We start from the raw sequence: 21,180 nt of genomic DNA, 5'->3' as shown, positions 1-21,180 counted from the left end.
CCCAAGTCAGCTATAACACAAGTCTTGTTCATTAGACTACATGCTGTACAGTATTTGTGGACAGATTTTGTCCCAGGATTTATTATGCATTTCTTCTTCTTCGTTGCATGGTTTAGAATAATAAGGTGAGAAATGGGTCTGTTCTGAGTTCATCCTGCACTGCAGCAGCTAATAAAGTCCATTTAATCCCAAAAACGCTTTTCTTTTAGGCAGGCTGGAGCAGAAAACAACTCACCTTTCTCAAGTTGTACAGTAATGTCACATGTGTATGAAGGTGGATCAAACAAGCTAATCTTAAATGTCAAAGTAGAGAGGAGCCTAGTAGGCCTATTTATTTTCATTCATTACACAATATGAATAAGCTATGCAGACAGTTGTAAAGAAAGAACATCTTTTTCTTCTGTTCTCTACTTGTTATAGTTACACAGTATTAGGGGTGTGGGCTGTATTAAAAGTATCCACTGTTCTCCCATGCTCTAACACACAGTAACGATGAAATGTGTGCTGTTCTCACATTCTTCCTCTGTATGTACACATAAACAACAAGGCAGGGAAATATAAAAGGAATTTATTTTATTGTTTGGGTACATTATTGTTCAGTGTACATGCTCACATCTGAAACAAACGTTACGTGCTTGATAACTGTCCCACCCCGCAGACATCTACACACCAATACCGATTTATATTCATAGCAGCAAGTGCTATGTAGCTCCACATAGGGGACACAGGAAGTGACATATAACACCTTCATGCGGCCTCGGAATTGCGTAGCAAATTCACAGCCGCACCAGCAGAGCTCCAGAATGTGCAACTCGGCCGGCTCACACCCGGACGCGCTACAAGTGCGAGGGCCCGCCCAACGCTGCTTGCAGCTTTAATTAGGGCCCGAGCACGACCGTGCGAGGTCCCTATTGAATTTGCTCGGATTATTTTATTTTATTTTATTTTATTTATTTATTTATTTATTTTTTCTGCAAAGTAGGCCCAAATGACATGGCCTAAACATACTCGAAAACTCACCAAAATTTGCAAACATGTCAGAACCGGTGAAAAATTTCGTATTCTACAAGTTTCGCACATGGGCGTGGCAAAATGACTCGCTAGCGCCACCTAGAAAATTGGAAATGATTAGCCCCTCGTTCACGTTCAACCTACATGTACGAAATTTTCTGGGGACATGTATCGTATCAAGACGCACAAAAAAGCCTCAAGAACCCATAGCCTAAAGTCAACAGGAAGTCGGCCATTTTGAATTTTACGGCCATTTTTGGATGATTTACACACTTCGTACTTTAACGAACTCCTCCTAGGGATTTAGTCGGATCGACGTCAAATTTCTGCTGTGCCTTCTAAAGGCATTGACGATGAAAAGTTGTGCTATTTGCGCGTTTTCGTCAATGGGCGTGTCCGTGGCGTCGATGATTCGCAATGAAACAGGAAGTTGTTGTAACTTCAGTGTACATGCTCACATCTGGACCAAACTGTACATGTAGGATGAGAGTCCCGCCCTGAACACATGTACATGCCGACATTCACCCACAGTCATAGCGCCACCTGCTGGCAAAGGAAGTGACTTTTAACGAAGCAGCCCCCGCCGCACGTTTCACCTACGTGCACGAATTTTCTGTGGTACGTGTATCTTGTCCAGACGCACAAAAAAGCCTCTTGGAGCGATGCCCTAAAATCAACAGGAAGTCGGCCATTTTGAATTTTACGTCAAATTTTGGATGATTTACACACTTCGTACTTTAACGAACTCCTCCTAGGGATTTAGTCCGACCGACCTCAAATTTTGCTGTGCCTTCTAAAGGCATTGAAGATGAAAAGTTGTGCTATTTGCAAGTTTTCGTCAATGGGCGTGTCCGTGGCGTGGCGTCAAAGATCAGCTCTTCGCCATGACACGGAAGTTGTCGTAACTTCAGTGTACATGCTCACATCTGGACCAAACTGTACATGTAGGATGAGAGTCCCGCCCTGAACACATGTACATGCTGACATTCACAGACAGTCATAGCGCCACCTGCTGGCAACAGGAAGTGACTTTTAACGAAGCAGCCCCCGCCGCACGTTTTACCTACGTGCACGAATTTTCTGTGGTACGTGTATCTTGTCCAGACGCACAAAAAAGCCTCTTGGAGCGATGCCCTAAAATCAACAGGAAGTCGGCCATTTTGAATTTTACGTCAAATTTTGGATGATTTACACACTTCGTACTTTAACGAACTCCTCCTAGGGATTTAGTCCGACCGACTTCAAATTTGTGCTGTGCCTTCTAAAGGCATTGAAGATGAAAAGTTGTGCTATTTGCGAGTTTTCGTCAATGGGTGTGTCCGTGGCGTGGCGTCAGAGATCAAGTCTTCGCCATGACACAGGAAGTTGTTGTAACTTCAGTGTACATGCTCACATCTGAACCAAACTTTACGTGCTTGATAACTCTCCCACCCCACTATGGAGGACCGATCCTGACACAGTCAGAAATAAATACAGAAATAAATAAATGCTCAATAAATAAATAAGCATCCAATTAAATACACAAAAAAATAAAGTAAATAAATAAATGTAGGTAGTAATTAAATTATACAAGGAGACATAAATGTATATATTTTAATTAGTGCCTTTACTATTCACCTTTGTTATAATTACCTTATTTGTTTATTCAACTTTATTTATTACTAATTTTTTAATGTATTTATTTATGTGTGTGTTTTAATATTTTTGTCTGTTTTATTCTTCCTTTGTATTTATTTACCTTATTTATTTTCACCCATGGTATTTATTTCTGCCTGTCTTTTTTAAATTTTTGTATGCATTTCTGCCTCATTATGCAAATGAGGAGGGGCTGTGTCTCAAGGGGTCATCTTCTCTGCTATTGGTGGACCAGTCAGACAGGAGAGCTCCTACTCTGCCTGCAGACATCAACGATCTTGCCCCTCACACAGTCAGATGGCTTCCTTCAGTGCGCTGAGGTGTTTAACAACTCTGAAGACAATACTACCAGCAATGTCTTCCTTCTCTTTTCACGTAGACGCTCCGACAGACAGTGCTTTCAGTTTGCTGCATGCATGGACACAGAACTGCGGTATAGGGAGAAGCACACGGTCAGCTGGCTGCAGCTAAATCTGGAGTGCACTCGTATTCAATTCTGTATGGTAAATTCAGTTTTAACGGAGCAGAGCGAGCTGACAGGCAGAGTTAGAGACTTTTTCTGTCTGTTTCTCTCTTTACAAAGACGCATGTTGCAGTCAGAGTCTTCTCTGAAGAGGGCAATGAAGTCTCAGTAGTACCCGATGCGAGCACGACATACAACACAATTTATCAAATTACACAACGGATATACAGTATGAAAATAAGATTGATTGGATTATACTCACAGGAAGTATAAAACCTGTTACATGCGTAACACAGTAATGTCAGGGAAATTACTTTACTTAGATTTAAGTACTGCAGTTGTACATTTGAAATACCTTCCTACCTTTCTGATAGGAAGCCTTCTTGAGGTGGTATAAAACATTTCTTCTTATATTCTGATTTGAGTTGTGGACAACTATGACCACATGAATTAAAAAAATTAAACATTTCACTGCCCAAGTCAGCTATAACACAAGTCTTGTTCATTAGACTACATGCTGTACAGTATTTGTGGACAGATTTTGTCCCAGGATTTATTATGCATTTCTTCTTCTTCGTTGCATGGTTTAGAATAATAAGGTGAGAAATGGGTCTATTCTGAGTTCATCCTGCACTGCAGCAGCTAAAAAGTCCATTTAATCCCAAAAACGCTTTTCTTTTAGGCAGGCTGGAGCAGAAACACAGTAACGATGAAATGTGTGCTGTTCTCACATTCTTCCTCTGTATGTACACATAAACAACAAGGCAGGGAAATATAAAAGGAATTTATTTTATTGTTTGGGTACATTATTGTTCAGTGTACAATACACAAACTTTACGTGCTTGATAACTCTCCCACCCCGCAGACATCTACACGCCAATACCGATTTATATTCATAGCGGCAAGTGCTATGTAGCTCCACATAGGGGACACAGGAAGTGACATATAGCACCTTCATGCGGCGTCGGAACCGCGTAACAAATTCACAGCCGCACCGGCTGAGCTCCAGAATATGCAACTCAGCCGGTTCACGCGCGGACGCGCTACAAGTGCGAGGGCCCGCCCAACGCTGCTTGCAGCTTTAATTTTTCTTTTTTCTGCAAAGTAGGCCCAACTGACATGGCCTAAACATACTCGAAAACTCACCAAAATTTGCAAACATGTCAGAACCGGTGAAAAATTTTGTATTCTACAAGTTTCGCACATGGGCGTTGCAAAATGACTCGCTAGTGCCACCTAGAAAATTGGAAAAAATTAGCCCCTCGTTCACATTCAACCTACATCTACGAAATTTTCTGGGGACATGTATCATGTCAAGACGCACAAAAAAGCCTCAAGAACCCATAGCCTAAAGTCAACAGGAAGTCGGCCATTTTGAATTTTATGGCCATTTTTGGATGATTTACACACTTCGTACGTTAACGAACTCCTCCTAGGGATTTAGTCGGATCGACGTCAAATTTCTGCTGTGCCTTCTAAAGGCATTGACGATGAAAAGTTGTGCTATTTGCGCGTTTTCGTCAATGGGCGTGTCCGTGGCGTCGATGATTCGCTATGAAACAGGAAATTGTTGTAACTTAAGTGTACATGCTCACATCTGGACCAATCTGTACATCTAGGATGAGAGTCCCGCCCTGAACACATGTACATGCCGACATTCACCCACAGTCATAGCGCCACCTGCTGGCAATAGAAAGTGACCTTTAACGAAGCAGCCCCCGCCGCACGTTTCACCTACGTGCACGAATTTTCTGTGGTACGTGTATCTTGTCCAGACGCACAAAAAAGTCTCTTGGAGCCATAGCCTAAACCCAACAGGAAGTCGGCCATTTTGAATTTTACGTCAAATTTTGGATGATTTACACACTTCGTACTTTAACGAACTCCTCCTAGGGATTTAGTCCGACCGACTTCAAATTTGTGCTGTGCCTTCTAAAGGCATTGAAGATGAAAAGTTGTGCTATTTGCGAGTTTTCGTCAATGGGTGTGTCCGTGGCGTGGCGTCAAAGATCAAGTCTTCGCCATGACACAGGAAGTTGTTGTAACTTCAGTGTACATGCTCACATCTGAACCAAACTTTACGTGCTTGATAACTCTCCCACCCCGCTATGGAGGACCGATCCTGACACAGCCAGAAATAAATACAGAAATAAATAAATGCTCAATAAATAAATAAGCATCCAATTAAATACACAAAAAAATAAAGTAAATTAATAAATGTAGGTAGTAATTAAATTATACAAGGAGACATAAATGTTTATTTTAATTAGTGCCTTTACTTATTCACCTTTGTTATAATTACCTTATTTGTTTATTCAACTTTATTTATTACTAATTTTTTTAATGTATTTATTTATGTGTGTGTTTTAATATTTTTGTCTGTTTTATTCTTCCTTTGTATTTATTTACCTTATTTATTTTCACCCATGGTATTTATTTCTGCCTGTCTTTTTTAAATTTTTGTATGCATTTCTGCCTCATTATGCAAATGAGGAGGGGCTGTGTCTCAAGGGGTCATCTTCTCTGCTATTGGTGGACCAGTCAGACAGGAGAGCTCCAGGCCTACTCTGCCTGCAGACATCAACGATCTTGCCCCTCACACAGTCAGATGGCTTCCTTCAGTGCGCTGAGGTGTTTAACAACTCTGAAGACAATACTACCAGCAATGTCTTCCTTCTCTTTTCACGTAGACGCTCCGACAGACAGTGCTGTCAGTTTGCTGCATGCATGGACACAGAACTGCGGTATAGGGAGAAGCACACGGTCAGCTAGCTGCAGCTAAATCTGGAGTGCACTCGTATTCAATTCTGTATGGTAAATTCAGTTTTAACGGAGCAGAGCGAGCTGACAGGCAGAGTTAGAGACTTTTTCTGTCTGTTTCTCTCTTTACAAAGACGCATGTTGCAGTCAGAGTCTTCTCTGAGATGCGACCACGACATACAAAACAATTTATCAAATTACACAACGGATATACAGTATGAAAATAAGATTGATGGGATTATACTCACAGGAAGTATAAAACCTGTTACATGCGTCTTTTAAAAGTAAAGTTACACAAAAATGTCAGGGAAATTACTTTACTTAGATTTAAGTACTGCAGTTGTGCATTTGAAATACCTTCCTACCTTTCTGATAGGAAGCCTTCTTGAGGTGGTATAAAACATTTCTTCTTATATTCTGATTTGAGTTGTGGACAACTATGACCACATGAATTAAAAAAATTAAACATTTCACTGCCCAAGTCAGCTATAACACAAGTCTTGTTCATTAGACTACATGCTGTACAGTATTTGTGGACAGATTTTGTCCCAGGATTTATTATGCATTTCTTCTTCTTCGTTGCATGATTTAGAATAATAAGGTGAGAAATGGGTCTATTCTGAGTTCATCCTGCACTGCAGCAGCTAATAAAGTCCATTTAATCCCAAAAACGCTTTTCTTTTAGGCAGGCTGGAGCAGAAAACAACTCACCTTTCTCAAGTTGTACAGTAATGTCACATGTGTATGAAGGTGGATCAAACAAGCTAATCTTAAATGTCAAAGTAGAGAGGAGCCTAGTAGGCCTATTTATTTTCATTCATTACACAATATGAATAAGCTATGCAGACAGTTGTAAAGAAAGAACATCTTTTTCTTCTGTTCTCTACTTGTTATAGTTACACAGTATTAGGGGTGTGGGCTGTATTAAAAGTATCCACTGTTCTCCCATGCTCTAACACACAGTAACGATGAAATGTGTGCTGTTCTCACATTCTTCCTCTGTATGTACACATAAACAACAAGGCAGGGAAATATAAAAGGAATTTATTTTATTGTTTGGGTACATTATTGTTCAGTGTACATGCTCACATCTGAAACAAACTTTACGCGCTTGATAACTCTCCCACCCCGCAGACATCTACACACCAATACCGATTTATATTCATAGCGGCAAGTGCTATGTAACTCCACATAGGGGACACAGGAAGTGACATATAACACCTTCATGCGGCGTCATAACCGCATAACAAATTCACAGCCGCACCGGCAGAGCTCGAGAATATGCAACTCGGCCTGCTCACAAGCGGACGCGCTTACAAGTGCGAGGGCCCGCCCAACGCTGCTTGCAGCTTTAATTTTTCTTTCTTTCTTTCTTTTTTCTGCAAAGCAACCTCAATTCTGGGGGCCTAAACATACACGAAAACTCACCAAACTTTGCACATAATTCAGGCATGGCGAAAAATTTTGTATTTTATGGGTTTCGTGCATGGGCTTGCTAGCGCCCCCTACAGAGCAGCCCCTGGGCAAAGTTTCACCTGCGTGTACAAAATTTCTGTGGTACGTGTATCATGTCCAGACGTACAAAAAAGCCTCTTGGAGCCATTGCCTAAACCCAACAGGAAGTCGGCCATTTTGGATTTAATGGTCATTTTTGGCGATTTACACACTTACTTTAACAAACTCTTCCTAGGGATTTAGTCCGATTGACTTCAAATTTTCGCTGTGCAGTCTAAACCCATTGACGATTAAAAGACGTACAGACAGTTATTATCAGTTAACCAGTTTGGCGAGCTGTCAAAAATCGATGATTCGCCATTTAACAGGAAGTTGTTATAACTTCAATCTACATGCTCACATCTGCACCAAATTTTATATGTATAATAGGAGTCCCGCCCTGAACACATCAATACGCCAGTATTCACTCAAATTCATAGCGCCACCTGCTGGCAACAGGAAATGACACAATTTACGCTGTAATGTACTACTCCTAGAAGACTGGACATATCAACTTCAAAAATGTCCCAGAAAACGCTTGACACATTGATGAGGCCATGTTGTAAAACTTGTGAGTTTTCGGTTAAGGGCGTGGCCGTGTCGTGGCAGCTTCCACGCTTCGCCATGACACCGGAAGTTGTAACTGTAACTCGACTGTACATGCTCAGATCTGTACAAAGTTTTCCACATTTGATAAGAGTTACACCCCTGAACACATGTACAGTATATGCCAACATACACCCATAGTCATAATGCCACCTGCTGGCAACAGGAAGTGACTTTTAACGAAGCAGCCCCCGCCACACGTTTCACCTACATGTATGAAATTTCTGTGTTCAGACGTACCAAAAAGCCTCTTGGAGCGATGCCCTAATCCCAACAGGAGGTCGGCCATTTTGAATGTCATGGTCACTTTTTGGATGATTTACACACTTTAACGAACTCCTGCTAGAGAATTAGTCTGACCGATTTCAGATTTTCGCTGTCTAGTCTAATCCCACTGACAATTAAAATTTGTACAGTGAGTTTCGTGAAACGGCGTTCTCGTGGCGTGGCGTCCAAAATCGATGATTCGCCCTGAAAGAGTAAGTTGTTGTAACTTCAGTGTACATGCTCACATCTGCACCAAACTTTACTTGCTTGATAACAGTTCCGCCCCCAACACATCTACATGTTCAGTTATAGTCATAGTGCGAAGTGCTATGTAGCGCCACAAAGGGGACACAAGGGGAAGGGGAAGTGATGATAAACACCTTAGTGCAGCATCCGAATCGCGTGGCAAATTCACAGCCACACTGGCAGAGCTCCAGAATCTGCAACGTGGCCGCCTCACACCTCGACACTCTACACGTGCGGGGGCCTGCCCAACGCTGCTTGCAGCTTTATTGGGGTTCAAACCGCGAAGCGGTAGAACCCATCTATGTTTGTCTGTTTTAGTTACAGCTCAAATTCCCGTGAGCTGGAATGAGCTAGAAACATGAAACTTGGGGGAATAACTGGAAATGGTGTGCATGTGCTTCCACAGAAATATAAACCCAATCAGCCAAATGGTGGCACAGTAAATAAGGCTTAAAAATGCAAACTTTGAAAGGCCACACCCCTCACGCCGTAAGTCTGATTGACATGAAATTTTTCACACAGGTCCAGCTCAATGTGCTCTACAAAAAAGCCTCGAGGACCATTAAGGTCCGCCAAGAAAAATTTTCCGCCATTTTGAATTTTTTGAAAAATACATTTTTGACATCTCCTCCTAGACCACTCCGATTGCCACCAAATTTTCAGTGAATCATCATTGGATCAAGCCTATTAAAAGTTGTATAAAGCACATGTGATGTACATACGCCACTAGGGGGCGCTACAAGCACAAGAAAGGTGCTTAGCATTACACAAATTTCACAATAAATCACATATTCATTCTCCAATCATCACAAATCTTTTAGGATATGTCCTCATAAGTAACTGAAACATGCCCTGAAAGTTTTATTCAAATTGAACACCAGGGGGCGCTATAAATGCAAACAAACTGCAGGTGATATAACGCAAATCAGGCTACAAAACACAAATTGTTTGTCCAATCAACACAAAACTTCCAGGAAATGTCTACATAAAGACCTCACACATACACTGCAAGTCTTGTTCAAATCGACCACTAGGAGGCGCTATAAATGCTGGATAATAACTGGATGTGGAATTATAGAAATTAAGCTATTGATTAGAAAATGCCTGTTTAATCGTTACAAAACTTGCAGGATGTGTTTCACAACAATGTTAAACCACATGTATGATATTATTTAAGTCCCTAGTGCGAAAAAAGGTTTGAGCCCGTGAATTGCTGCTTGCAGCTATATCATGTGTGTATTATATGTCTTTGTTCCTTTGTCTGTGCTGGAATCCCTTTAAGAACTTGGGGGCTTTATCCAGATTATTATTAAATTGGTTAAATCTTAATAAGAGTGTGTTTATTCATATAGTGTGTCAAGCTGAGACCCATGGGACCTTTAAAATCCTTGCCATGTCCCTGTTCAGCACTATTCTTTTGGCTTCTTACCACTATGGCATGTACATACTATCAATTTATAACCAATATATTAGTCTTAAAAATCTTGGGTGTTTGCAAATCAAACGCAAATCTCACATGAATAGTAATAGCACATTATTAATACCACAGAATAATAGCACCAGCACACCCATACCCAGACCAAACATCCACAGCAACACTCAATGATATCGTGTGCTTCTAAACTGCCAAATTCTTTTGCTCTGAGACTTTCCAAAGAATGGGAGAGACTTGTTGAAAAATGGCCACACTCCCAGTAATTAATTCACTTTCTTGCTAGCTGCTTTATTGGCAGCACACTGAAAGAAGAAGCAAGAGAAAAGCGCCTTGCCAAAACGTGTATAAGGCATCCAGTCCACCACTGATCAGGCATCAACTGGACGGGAGCCAAACAGAGAGCAGGAGAGGGAATGCTCCAGCCTATAAAGCTGATCAAGATTGTATTTATTCACCTTAAAGTGAATTTTCAGTATGACTGGGTTGCAAACACCCTAATACCTAATCTCAAGTTGCGTGAAACAAAAAACGTGATCGAAATATAAAGAGCAAGCAAATCCTCTGATCAAATCCAGCACTGCCCCAATACCAGGGGGAGGATTTAACTTGTTTTATTAACCTCCACTTGATCTCTTTGACCCATGAGTTAATCTCTGATTCAGTAATCATAACAAAATATTTTGTTCAATCTATCTTTGAAGTATCTAGTACATATTCTGTAATTTGAGGTGAAAAGGTGCCACATGTACATTTATAGAGGTTACTTCCTAAAAACAAAGGCACCAAAGGCCTGCATGTATGCTGACTAAGCAGGGATGATCTTTGATGAGAAAAGTTGATCGATAGGAGAAACATATTTTTATGTATAAAATTAAGTGTTTAATGTTCAAAATATTCATATAATTCAGCATTGAAGACTTCTTAAAAATAGTGTTAAAATCTTGTCTCATCTCATGAATTCAATATCATGTCTGGTCTCTCGTCTCGTTAACTAAGAGTCTTGTCCCATCCCTAGTAATAAGCATTGGTTGATTAGGGTGGGAGCACTGTAATTGCCATGATCTTATGGATGAAGAAATTGAGCCTTGAACCTTGCACTTATAGACAACAATCACTGGATTACTTTTAATATGAGAAACACTGAAAAATGATCATTATGAAGCAAGATCTGAAACTATGAAATGCACTCTTGATGAGCTAATTTATTCTCAATTGATAGCGTAAAGTGGAAGTTGTACTGATTCCATCAGTATGTATTTTAATCAGATTGTCTGGGTGATGAATCTAGGAAGAAGGGGAGCAATTTTAGATGCAAATGCAAATGCTAAGGGTTATGTATCTCATATAGTGTTTGAATTGATTATCATACAAATGATGGCTTTGCATGAATAAAAACACTAGAAAGATAAGGACAAAGGAAGAGAGCACTCACCCTGTTTTAGCAAAGTTTGTCCAGTAAGTCATGACGACGGCACTCAGCATCACATCATTCTTGGAGAAGTTGCAGTTGAAGAGATCTGTGGGGCCAATCATGGGGATTCCAAACACGTACGGTACTTCATCACCGTGGGCTGAGTCGGCCCAACTGGGCTTCATGTCGCTCTGACAGTGATGGTAGAAAGCGTAGAAATAGGTGGGCGAGCCATACTGGGCATGGAGGTCAGCTGTAGCCACAGCTGGCGCCACCCACTGGTGGTCAGTGAACAGAGCCACCAGGGTCTTGCGCCGGGTCTCTGGGTTCTCCTTGTCTGCCCAATCTGTGTACATGAATTTGATGGTCTCACGCAGAGTGTCCTTGCCCTCTGGGTAGCCATAGAGATGATCCACAAAGTCTGACACAGCAAAATCAAAATCATTGGCAGATACCCCGTCCTCACTGTCAACGATGCCATCTACGAATTTAAACCCCTCACCCTGATTGACGCCCAGCATGATATCGTAGTTAAGGAACTCTCCTTGCTCCATGAGGATCTGGGGGTCATCCGGGATGACATCCCCATCAATCACAGGCCCGAAGGCTATGTGGTACTTTGCAGGTGTGATGTACTGCTCAATCAGCTCCTTGTAATTCTTGTTCTGCAGGCACTCTACCAGGTCAATGGTGTCCAGCATGTTGCAGCCCACCTTTTCAGCCAGGGCTCGCGTGTACTTGGCAGGTTGGTAGTTGACCGCCCAGCTGGATAGTGCTGTGCCACTCTGGATGATAGCTTTCTGGAACAGATCTGAGATTGGAGCTGGTATTAGTAGAACACACACATAGGCACCCACAGAAATGCTTGTAGCAAAGATTTTATGCTTCATGTTAGGTAAAATGCATAATTTTTCTGCTTGGAAACAGTTATGTTGTATTCTGTGTTTAATGTCAATGTGATTTTTACCATTTTTTATCATTAAAAGAATGTAAAAATGGTCTTTGGAGCCATATCAGAAATGTTCCTTTCAACATCTGAAGGTTTGTGTCTGATAGTTAAGTCCTGACAGGCTGAGCGCTGACCGGAAAACAGACGGACAATGTGAACAAGCTTGTGCTGTAGCTTATAACTGAGCAGACAGTTTTGAGGAATAAGGACCACACCAGCATGTAACCTGACCAAAATGACATTTGCAGATACGTTTTTAAAATATTTTATGTGCTACAGCTGACTAGCTAATTAACAATCTAGCATGCAAACTGGTGTCTCAGTAGCTGTCTGGCTGATTGTCTGTGTGATCGTCTTCCTGTGATAGTACAGTAACATTGCATACAGTTTAAAATTAAATGGTTTATTGGGAATTGGTAAAATATTATTTCAAATTTATGGGTACTGAATGATTAACCACAAATATATCAATATCAACTTCTGCTTCCACAGTAAAGAAGCACCACTGCAATCATATAGATATATATTTTGAAGTATACATGAAGTGGCACGGTATCAATAGTAGCTTTATGCAATATTTGCTCATTGCAGCAAATGAATTTAGCACAACAGAAAACGGTGTGATCAGTTTTGGCTTATTAAGGTTCCACTTAATGGAGTAACCTATTCATGTGTATCATGGACAATTCTGTTCCAACAAATCATATGAGGGCATCCCTACCTTGGTAGTTATCCTCAAAAAATGTATACCGTATTCAGTCTTGTTTAATCTACACATATCACTGAGAGAAGCCCAGTCAAACACATATTCTTAACCTCTATCTCTTGTCATACCAGGAAAAAAACATTTCAAGGCAAATAAAAGGATGATTGTGTCCCTAATGAACAAATCACAATACTGCTGCCACAGTATTGCTGCCACAATACACTAGAACAGAGGTCACTAATAGGTGGACCGCGGTCCGGATCCGGACCTAGCCGCTGTCCTCTCCGGACCGCCGACCTACAGCCGATTTATTATTGAGACTTACTACCTCTTGATGGAGCATTTCTATTTTAACCAGCTTTTCTAGCATTTACTGTACTAGTTTAGCCGACCAGGAAACTCACAGATCAATCGCATGTGCTCCAATCGTCTCATGTGACGCTGCTCAGCCAATCAAATCTGTGCATTCCTATGCTTGCGAGTCGAGTCCGCGAGATTCACCAGAGACGTTTTGGAAACACACACGAATTGAGGAGACGAAAGGGAAAAGACATGGCTTTTAATCAAGAATGTACAGATTCTTACATGTACATTCCTCCCACGGGCAGTTCAAAACCAGAGTATCTCATAGACCTCCAATGCTAGCTGGCAGGACAAACTAGAGCTCACGTTTCTCACTGAACAAGAGAAAGTATGAAAGTGGTAGCTCTGTAAGAGGAAATGAAAGAGAAGAGGAGGCATTACAGCTGTTCATTTGCTATGATATGTTGAGTGTTTATTATAAAATTGGTTAAGACTACACTTTTTCAACAAAATTAGGCACTTTATTTTAGTTAAAATTAGAAATTATTATTAGAGTAGTTATTATTTATTATCCATTCAATTCAATTCAATTTTATTTATATAGCGCCAAATCACAACAACAGTTATCTCACAGCGCTTTTCATAAAAGAGCAGGTCTAGACCGTACTCGTACTATGATGCTATTTACAGAAGCCCAACAGTTCCCACCAAGAGCAAGCACTAGGCGACAGAGGCAAGGAAAAACTTCCTTTTAAGAGGCAGAAACCTCGAGCAGAACCATGGCTCAGGGTGGGCGGCCATCTGCCTCGACCGGTTGGGGTGAGAGAGAGAGAGAGAGAGAGAGAGAGAGAGAGAGAGAGAGAGAGAGAGAGAGAGATGCCTCGACCGGTTGGGGTGAGAGAGAGAGAGAGAGAGAGAGGAGGCAGCCTACACAATATACACATAGAGGTACAGACAGTAAAGGTGATGTTGCTATAGACTAAATGAAAAATGGTACAGATATTTATAGTAGTGTTAATGGTAACAGTCGTAATGTTAATGATTATAATAACAATAGGACTAGTAACAATAGGACTAGTAACAATAGTCGTTGCAGCAGAGGGTGTCGAGCAGGAACACGGGGGCAGCAGGTGACCCGCAGCCACAGATCCAGACTCCACAGCTCCAGAGCCAGAAAACCTGCAGGAAGCGATAGGAGGAGAGAGGACAGGGACGAGAAAGCACAAGACTACCAGAAAGGGGAGAAGTTGTGTTAGTAACATGCAATAATGGGATGAGGTTGCATACAGAGGGAGAGAAAGTAGAGGAGAGAGGAGCTCAGTGCATCATAGGAAATCCCCCAGCAGTCTAGGCCTATAGCAGCATAACTAAGGGATGGTTCAGGACTCACCTGAGCCAGCCCTAACTATAAGCTTTATCAAAGAGGAAAGTCTTAAGCCTACTCTTAAATGTGGAGATGGTGTCTGCCTCCTGAACCCAAACTGGAACGTGGTTCCACAGGAGAGGAGCTTGATAGCTGAATGCTCTGGCTCCAAGTCTACTTTTGGAGACTCTAGGAACCACAAGTAACCCTGCATTCTGGGAGCGCAGTGCTCTGGTGGGGTAGTAAGGTACTATGAGCTCTTTAAGATAAGATGGTGCCTGACCATGAAGAGCTTTGTAGGTAAGAAGAATGATTTTAAATTCTATTCTGGATTTTACTGGAAGCCAATGCAAAGAAGCTAAAACAGGAGAAATGTGATCTCTTTTCCTGGTTCCTGTCAGAACACGTGCAGCAGCATTCTGGATCAGCTGAAGAGTCTTAACGGACTTTTTCGAGCAGCCTAATAATAAGGAATTGCAGTAATCCAGCCTAGAAGTAACAAATGCATGGACTAGTTTTTCTGCATCATTTTTAGACAGGATGTTCCTGATTTCCGCAATATTACGTAGGTGGAAAAAGGCGGTCCTTGAAATTTGCTTAATGTGAGACTTAAACGACATGTCCTGATCAAAGATAACTCCAAGATTCCTCACAGTGGTGCTGGAGGCCAGGGCGATGCCATCCAGGGAAACTATATCTTTAGATAATGCGTCACGGAGGTGCTTAGGCCCCAGAGCAATAACTTCAGTTTTATCTGAGTTTAACATTAGAAAATTACAGGTCATCCAGGTTTTAACATCCTGAAGGCACATTTGAAGTTTAGCTAAGTGATGAGTTTCATCTGGCTTGATCGATAGATATAACTGAGTATCATCTGCATAACAATGAAAGCTTATGGAATGTTTCCTGATAATATTGCCTAAGGGAAGCATATATAAAGTGAAGAGGATTGGTCCGAGGACAGATCCTTGAGGAACTCCATGACTAACTTTGGCATGCATGGAGGACTCATCGTTAACATGTACAAACTGAAATCGATCTGATAAATAGGACTTAAACCAGCTTAGAGCGGTTCCTTTAATGCCAATGAAATATTCCAGTCTCTGCAATAGGATCTGATGGTCAATGGTATCAAATGCAGCACTAAGATCTAATAAAACCAGTACAGAGACAAGTCCTTTGTCTGATGCAATAAGGAGGTCGTTAGTAATTTTCACCAGTGCTGTCTCTGTGCTATGATGAGCTCTAAATCCTGACTGAAAATCCTCAAATAAACTATTGCTCTGTAGAAAGTCACACAGCTGTTTAGCAACTGCTTTCTCCAGAACCTTAGAGAGAAATGGAAGGTTAGATATAGGTCTATAGTTGGCTAAAACATCCGGATCAAGTTTGGGCTTTTTCAGAAGAGGTTTAATTACAGCTACTTTAAAGTACTGTGGTACATAGCCTGTTGATAGAGATAGATTGATCATATCTAGTATAGAGGTGCTGACTAAGGGTAAAACATCTTTAAGCAACCTAGTCGGGATGGGGTCAGGTTGATGGTTTAGATGAAGAAATTATTGAAGTTAGTTGGTAAAGATTGAGGGAAGCAAAACAGTCTAAACATATATCTGGTTCTACAGCTGTTTCTAAGGTTCCTGAGCTAAGAGATAAGTCGGTGCCAGTTGAGGGCAGGTCTTGGTGAATTATGTCTCTAATAGCTAGAATTTTATCATTAAAGAAGCTCATGAAGTCGTAACTACTGAGAGCTATGGGAATACTTGGCTCAATAGAGCTGTGACTCTCTGTCAGCCTGGCTACAGTGCTGAAAAGAAACTTGGGGTTGTTCCTATTTTCCTCTATTAATGACGAGTAGTACGCTGCTCTAGCATTACGGAGGGCCTTCCTATAAGTTTTAAGACTGTCTTGCCAAATTAAACAAGAATTTTCCACTTTGTTGGAACGCCAATTCCTCTCAAGTTTCCGCGATATTTGCTTTAATTTGCGAGTTTCAGTATTATACCACGGAGCTAACCGTCTTTGTTTTAGTATTTTCTTTTTTAGAGGGGCTTCAGAGTCCAGTGTCATTCGCAGCGAGCCTGCAGCACTATCAACAAGATGATCGATTTGGGAGGGACTGAAATTAGCATAGGAGTCCTCCGTTACTTTGTGACTAGATAATGTATTTAGAGCTGATGGAATCGCATCCTTAAATTTAGCTACAGCACTATCAGACAGACATCTTGTATAGAAATTTTTGCCCAATGGTGTGTAGTTCAGCAATACAAACTCAAAAGTTATCAAACAGTGGTCGGATAAAGAGGGATTCTGTGGGAACACTATTAAATGTTCAATTTCAATACCATACACCAAAACAAGGTCGAGGGTGTGGTTAAAACAGTGAGTCGGTTCATGAACACTCTGAGAGAAGCCAATGGAATCTACCAGAGAGATAAACGCAGTACTAAAGCTGTCATTCTCAACGTCCACATGAATATTAAAATCTCCTACAATAATAACTTTGTCCGTTTTAAGGACTAAAGTTGACAAAAACTCTGCAAATTCAGATAAGAATTCAGAATACGGGCCAGGTGCTCGGTACACTATAACGAAGAGAATTGGTTGCAGTGATTTCCAACTTGGGTGCGAAAGACTAAGAACAAGACTTTCAAATGAGTTATAATTTAGTTTAGGTTTAGAGCTGATTAATAGGCTAGAGTCGAAGATAGCTGCAACTCCACCTCCTCAGCCTGTGCCTCGAGAATTGTGAGTATTAATATGACTGGGAGGGGTGGATTCATTTAGGCTAACATATTCTCCATCACCCAGCCAGGTTTCAGTAAGACCAAATAAATCAATATCATAATCTGATATTAGTTCATTTACTAGTACACCTTTAGAAGAGAGAGATCTGATGTTTAAGAGTCCACATTTAACTCTCCTATTCGTCTGCACTATTGCTCTTGTGGTTTTAATTTTTATGAGGTTTTTATGCACAGCTCCTCTTCTGTTAACTTTTTTTAAATAATTTCGATGGTCGGGGGACAGACACCGTCACTATAGGATTTTCACTAAGTAACTACTGAAATGGAGGAGCAGAGAAGTGTGTTAGACTGCGACTCTGCGTAGGGTTTTGGGTGGGTAACTGCTGAAAAAGAAGGGCAGAGAAGTGTGTTAAACTGCGACTCTGCCTCCTGGTCTCAACTCTGGGTTGTCATGGATTTGGTCCACTAATAAACTTGGCCAGATTTCTAGAAATGAGAGCTGCTCTTTCCCAAGTGGGATGGATGCCGTCTCTCCGAATCAGACCAGGTCTTCCCCAGAAAGTCTGCCAATGATCAACAAAGCCCACCTCGATAACCAGCGGCGGAATGACGACATGCGGCTATACATGTCATCACTGGTCAGATTTGGCAGGGGTCCAGAGAAAACTACGGTGTCCGACATTGTTTTTGCATATGTACACACCGACTCAACATTAATCTTAGTGACCTCCGATTGGCGTAACCGGGAGTCATTACCACCGACGTGAATAACAATCTTACTGTATTTACGTTTATCCTTAGCCAGCAGTTTCAAATAAGACTCAATGTCGCCCGCTCTGGCCCCAGGGATGCACTTAACTATGGCCGCTGGCTTCGCTAACTTCACGTTTCTCAAAATGGAGCTGCCAATGATCAGAGTTGGTTTCTCAGCGGGTGTGTCGCTGAGTGGGGAAAATCTGTTAGAAACGTGAACAGGTTGATGGTGCCCCGTGGACTTTGAATGCTTACGACTATTCCTCCTTCGGACAGTCACCCAGCCCCCCCCCCCTTTCCTGGCTGCACAGGAGATGCCGGGGGGACGGCTACCAGAGGCTAACTCAGGCCGTTCCGCACCGACTACCAGGGACTGGCTAGCTACAGTAGCTAAAGACTGATCTACCAAGGTGCGGACTTCTAAATCACTGAGCCTCGCCTCCATGTCTATAAATAAACTACACTTATTACACGTACCATTACCGCTAAAGGAGGCAGAGGAGTAACTGAACATCTGACACACCGAGCAGGAGAAAGTAGGAGAGAGAGAGGGAGAAGGAGAAGCCATCGCTAGCTGCTAAGCTAAAGTCGCTAACGGCTAAGCTAAAGTACTGTAGCGTCAGCTACCAAAACTTTAGAACAACTATGAGATTGAACAGCAGTCACTAAAAGATGGAAAGAACTGTGAGTGCTTAGGCAAAATTACTGTAAAGAATAAGTGTTTAGCGGACAGTTGGCCACTGTAATCTAACAAATGTAACTGTTATTTAGCGAGAGCAGCACAACACGGTACCAACACACAAGCACCGGAAACGAAAATGAGTCGACACACTTACCGCAATACGTCAGCAGTACGTCCTGAACAGATAACAGAACCCTCCAGTTTAATGTGAAAACTGACTGAAATATTATTTGATTTGACAGTCCGTTGTTGACTAAAAACATATGTTGATACAACTATACGTTATGGTACTGAATGATAATGTAAGTTAGTTGTTATGATGTTCCGGACCTTAGCTTCGGGAAATTTTCTCTAACTGGACCTCTTTGAATTCTAATTGAATACCCCTGCACTAGAAGCACTCTAGGTATGTGTGTGTTTTCGTTTTAGAGTGCTATTTATACTGATGGAAACACATGGTGTGATGTCTCAACCAGACCCACTTGAAAAGCACACAGCATACATTTCCCACAAGCAGACGCGGATTAATGCACAGGCTGGTCTAGGCTGCAGCCTAGGGGCCCCACATGTGCAAGGGCCCCGGATTGGCCAGGATATTTTATTAATTGACATTTGCTCATATAAAACATTGAAAAATAAGGCTGATTGGGTAGGTGTGGGCCACATCTACCCAAGTGTTTAAATAAACAGCTCAGGCAAACACTTGTCTTTCTGTGAGTTTTATTCGTCTTCTGCAGAAGGACTCACAGCAACACACATACGCTGTGTACATGTGTGCTCGAATGAGTGAGGAGAGTTCTGTGAGCCTGTTATTTATCCAGCTTTAGGGTCAATCTTATCATCCCACAGAGACACATTGTCCCTGAAGTCTGGATACCACAGAGAACAGAGATATTTTGACTGTTATGTTTACACAGATTCAGTGCCACATCACAGATGAGTCTCCCTGAGTCCAGGGTTACATGCAATATGTTTGGAATTCCCATTACACTCCCCAGTCACCACTGTGGACTCCTTCCGCTTCCTGGGCACCATCATCTCCCAGGACCTCAAGTGGGAGCTGAACATCACCTCCCTCACCAAGAAGGCCCAGCAGAGGATGTACTTCCTGCGGCAGCTGAAGAAGTTCAGCCTGCCAAAGACAATGATGGTGCACTTCTACTCCGCCATCATTGAGTCCATCCTCACCTCCTCCATCACCATCTGGTACGCTGCTGCCACTGCCAGAGACAAGGGCAGGCTGAAGCGCATCATTCGCTCTGCAGAGAAGGTGATTGGCTGCAATCTTCCTTCTCTTCTGGACCTGTACGCCTCGACGACTCTGAGGCGAGCAGGAAAGATTGCAACTGACCCCTCCCACCCCGGACACAAACTGTTTCAGACTCTCCCCTCTGGCAGGAGGCTGCGGTCCATCAGGACCAAAACCTCTCGCCACAAAAACAGTTTCTTCCCGTCTGCAACTAGCCTCATTAACAAGGCCCGGGTCCCCCACTGATACTCCCCCCTTGCAAATGATACCAATGTCTCTGCACATGTAAATACTGTTTCATCTCGTGTTGGGCACAGACCTGGCACGTCGCACATATTTGTTGTTGATTGTTGATCTTTGTTGTTGTATATTTTTATGTTGTCAGTTTATATATTTATATGTACACAATATTCCCTTCCGTTGCGTTACTTCTGCACGGCACAGACCCAGAATAATGCACATGTATATATCTGTAACGTTGTTCTTCCATTCCATATTTATATATTTCTACATTTATTTATGTTTACTGTATGTTTCTCTACGTGTAGTACCTTATCACCACAGCAAATTCCTCGTATGTGTAAAACACTACTTGGCAATAAAGCTCCTTCTGACTCTTCTGATTCTGATTCTGATGACGCTGTTGCTGCGGAGAGGGAACAAGAGTCTACAGATCCCCCTACTTATAGCTCGGATCCTGCATGCTGGGATAAAATTGGAGCTGAAACTTGTCAGAACAAAGACGCAGATGTCTCTGTCTCAGAAAGACAACATAAACACCAAAAGAAGTACTTTTCCAAAACCCTGTTTAGAAGAAAGCTGGCAAATGGCGAAACTGTGCCAAGAGATTGGTTGCTTTATTCCCCTTCAATGGACTCTGTGTTTTGTTTTGCATGTACATTATTTTGGGAGTTGATCTTAAGTCTGCACTCACAGCTAAAAAAACAATTTCACAATGAATGTGAATATTGGTCTGAGGTTTTAAAATGGGTGGTTGCGTTCTTAGGATAGGATTCACATGATAAAGACTTTGAAAAGTCTTTCAGACACTAGATGGTCAGCCCACGCGCAAGCAACAAAAGTAGTACACCAGAATTACG

General features: G+C 41.9%; 1 protein-coding gene across 1 annotated transcript in view; it reads right to left on the bottom strand.

Moving 5' to 3' along the window:
- The window catches only part of nlgn4xa (neuroligin 4 X-linked a), a 319,083-nt gene that overhangs the window by 34,001 nt on the left and 263,902 nt on the right, over positions 1-21,180 (bottom strand). Inside the window, exon 5 of the mRNA XM_038722527.1 lies at positions 11,350-12,139. Within this exon, the coding sequence (XP_038578455.1) occupies positions 11,350-12,139 (790 nt within the window). The remainder of the gene's footprint in view (positions 1-11,349; positions 12,140-21,180) is intronic.

This window comes from Micropterus salmoides, unplaced genomic scaffold (genome assembly GCF_014851395.1).
Source record: "Micropterus salmoides isolate LMB-PRFRI ecotype aquatic unplaced genomic scaffold, ASM1485139v1 Ms_hic_scaffold_1, whole genome shotgun sequence".
NCBI classification, from domain to species: Eukaryota; Metazoa; Chordata; class Actinopteri; order Centrarchiformes; family Centrarchidae; genus Micropterus; species Micropterus salmoides.
Note: the sequence above shows the minus strand (reverse complement) of the source record. Positions and strands in the feature narration are given on the sequence as shown.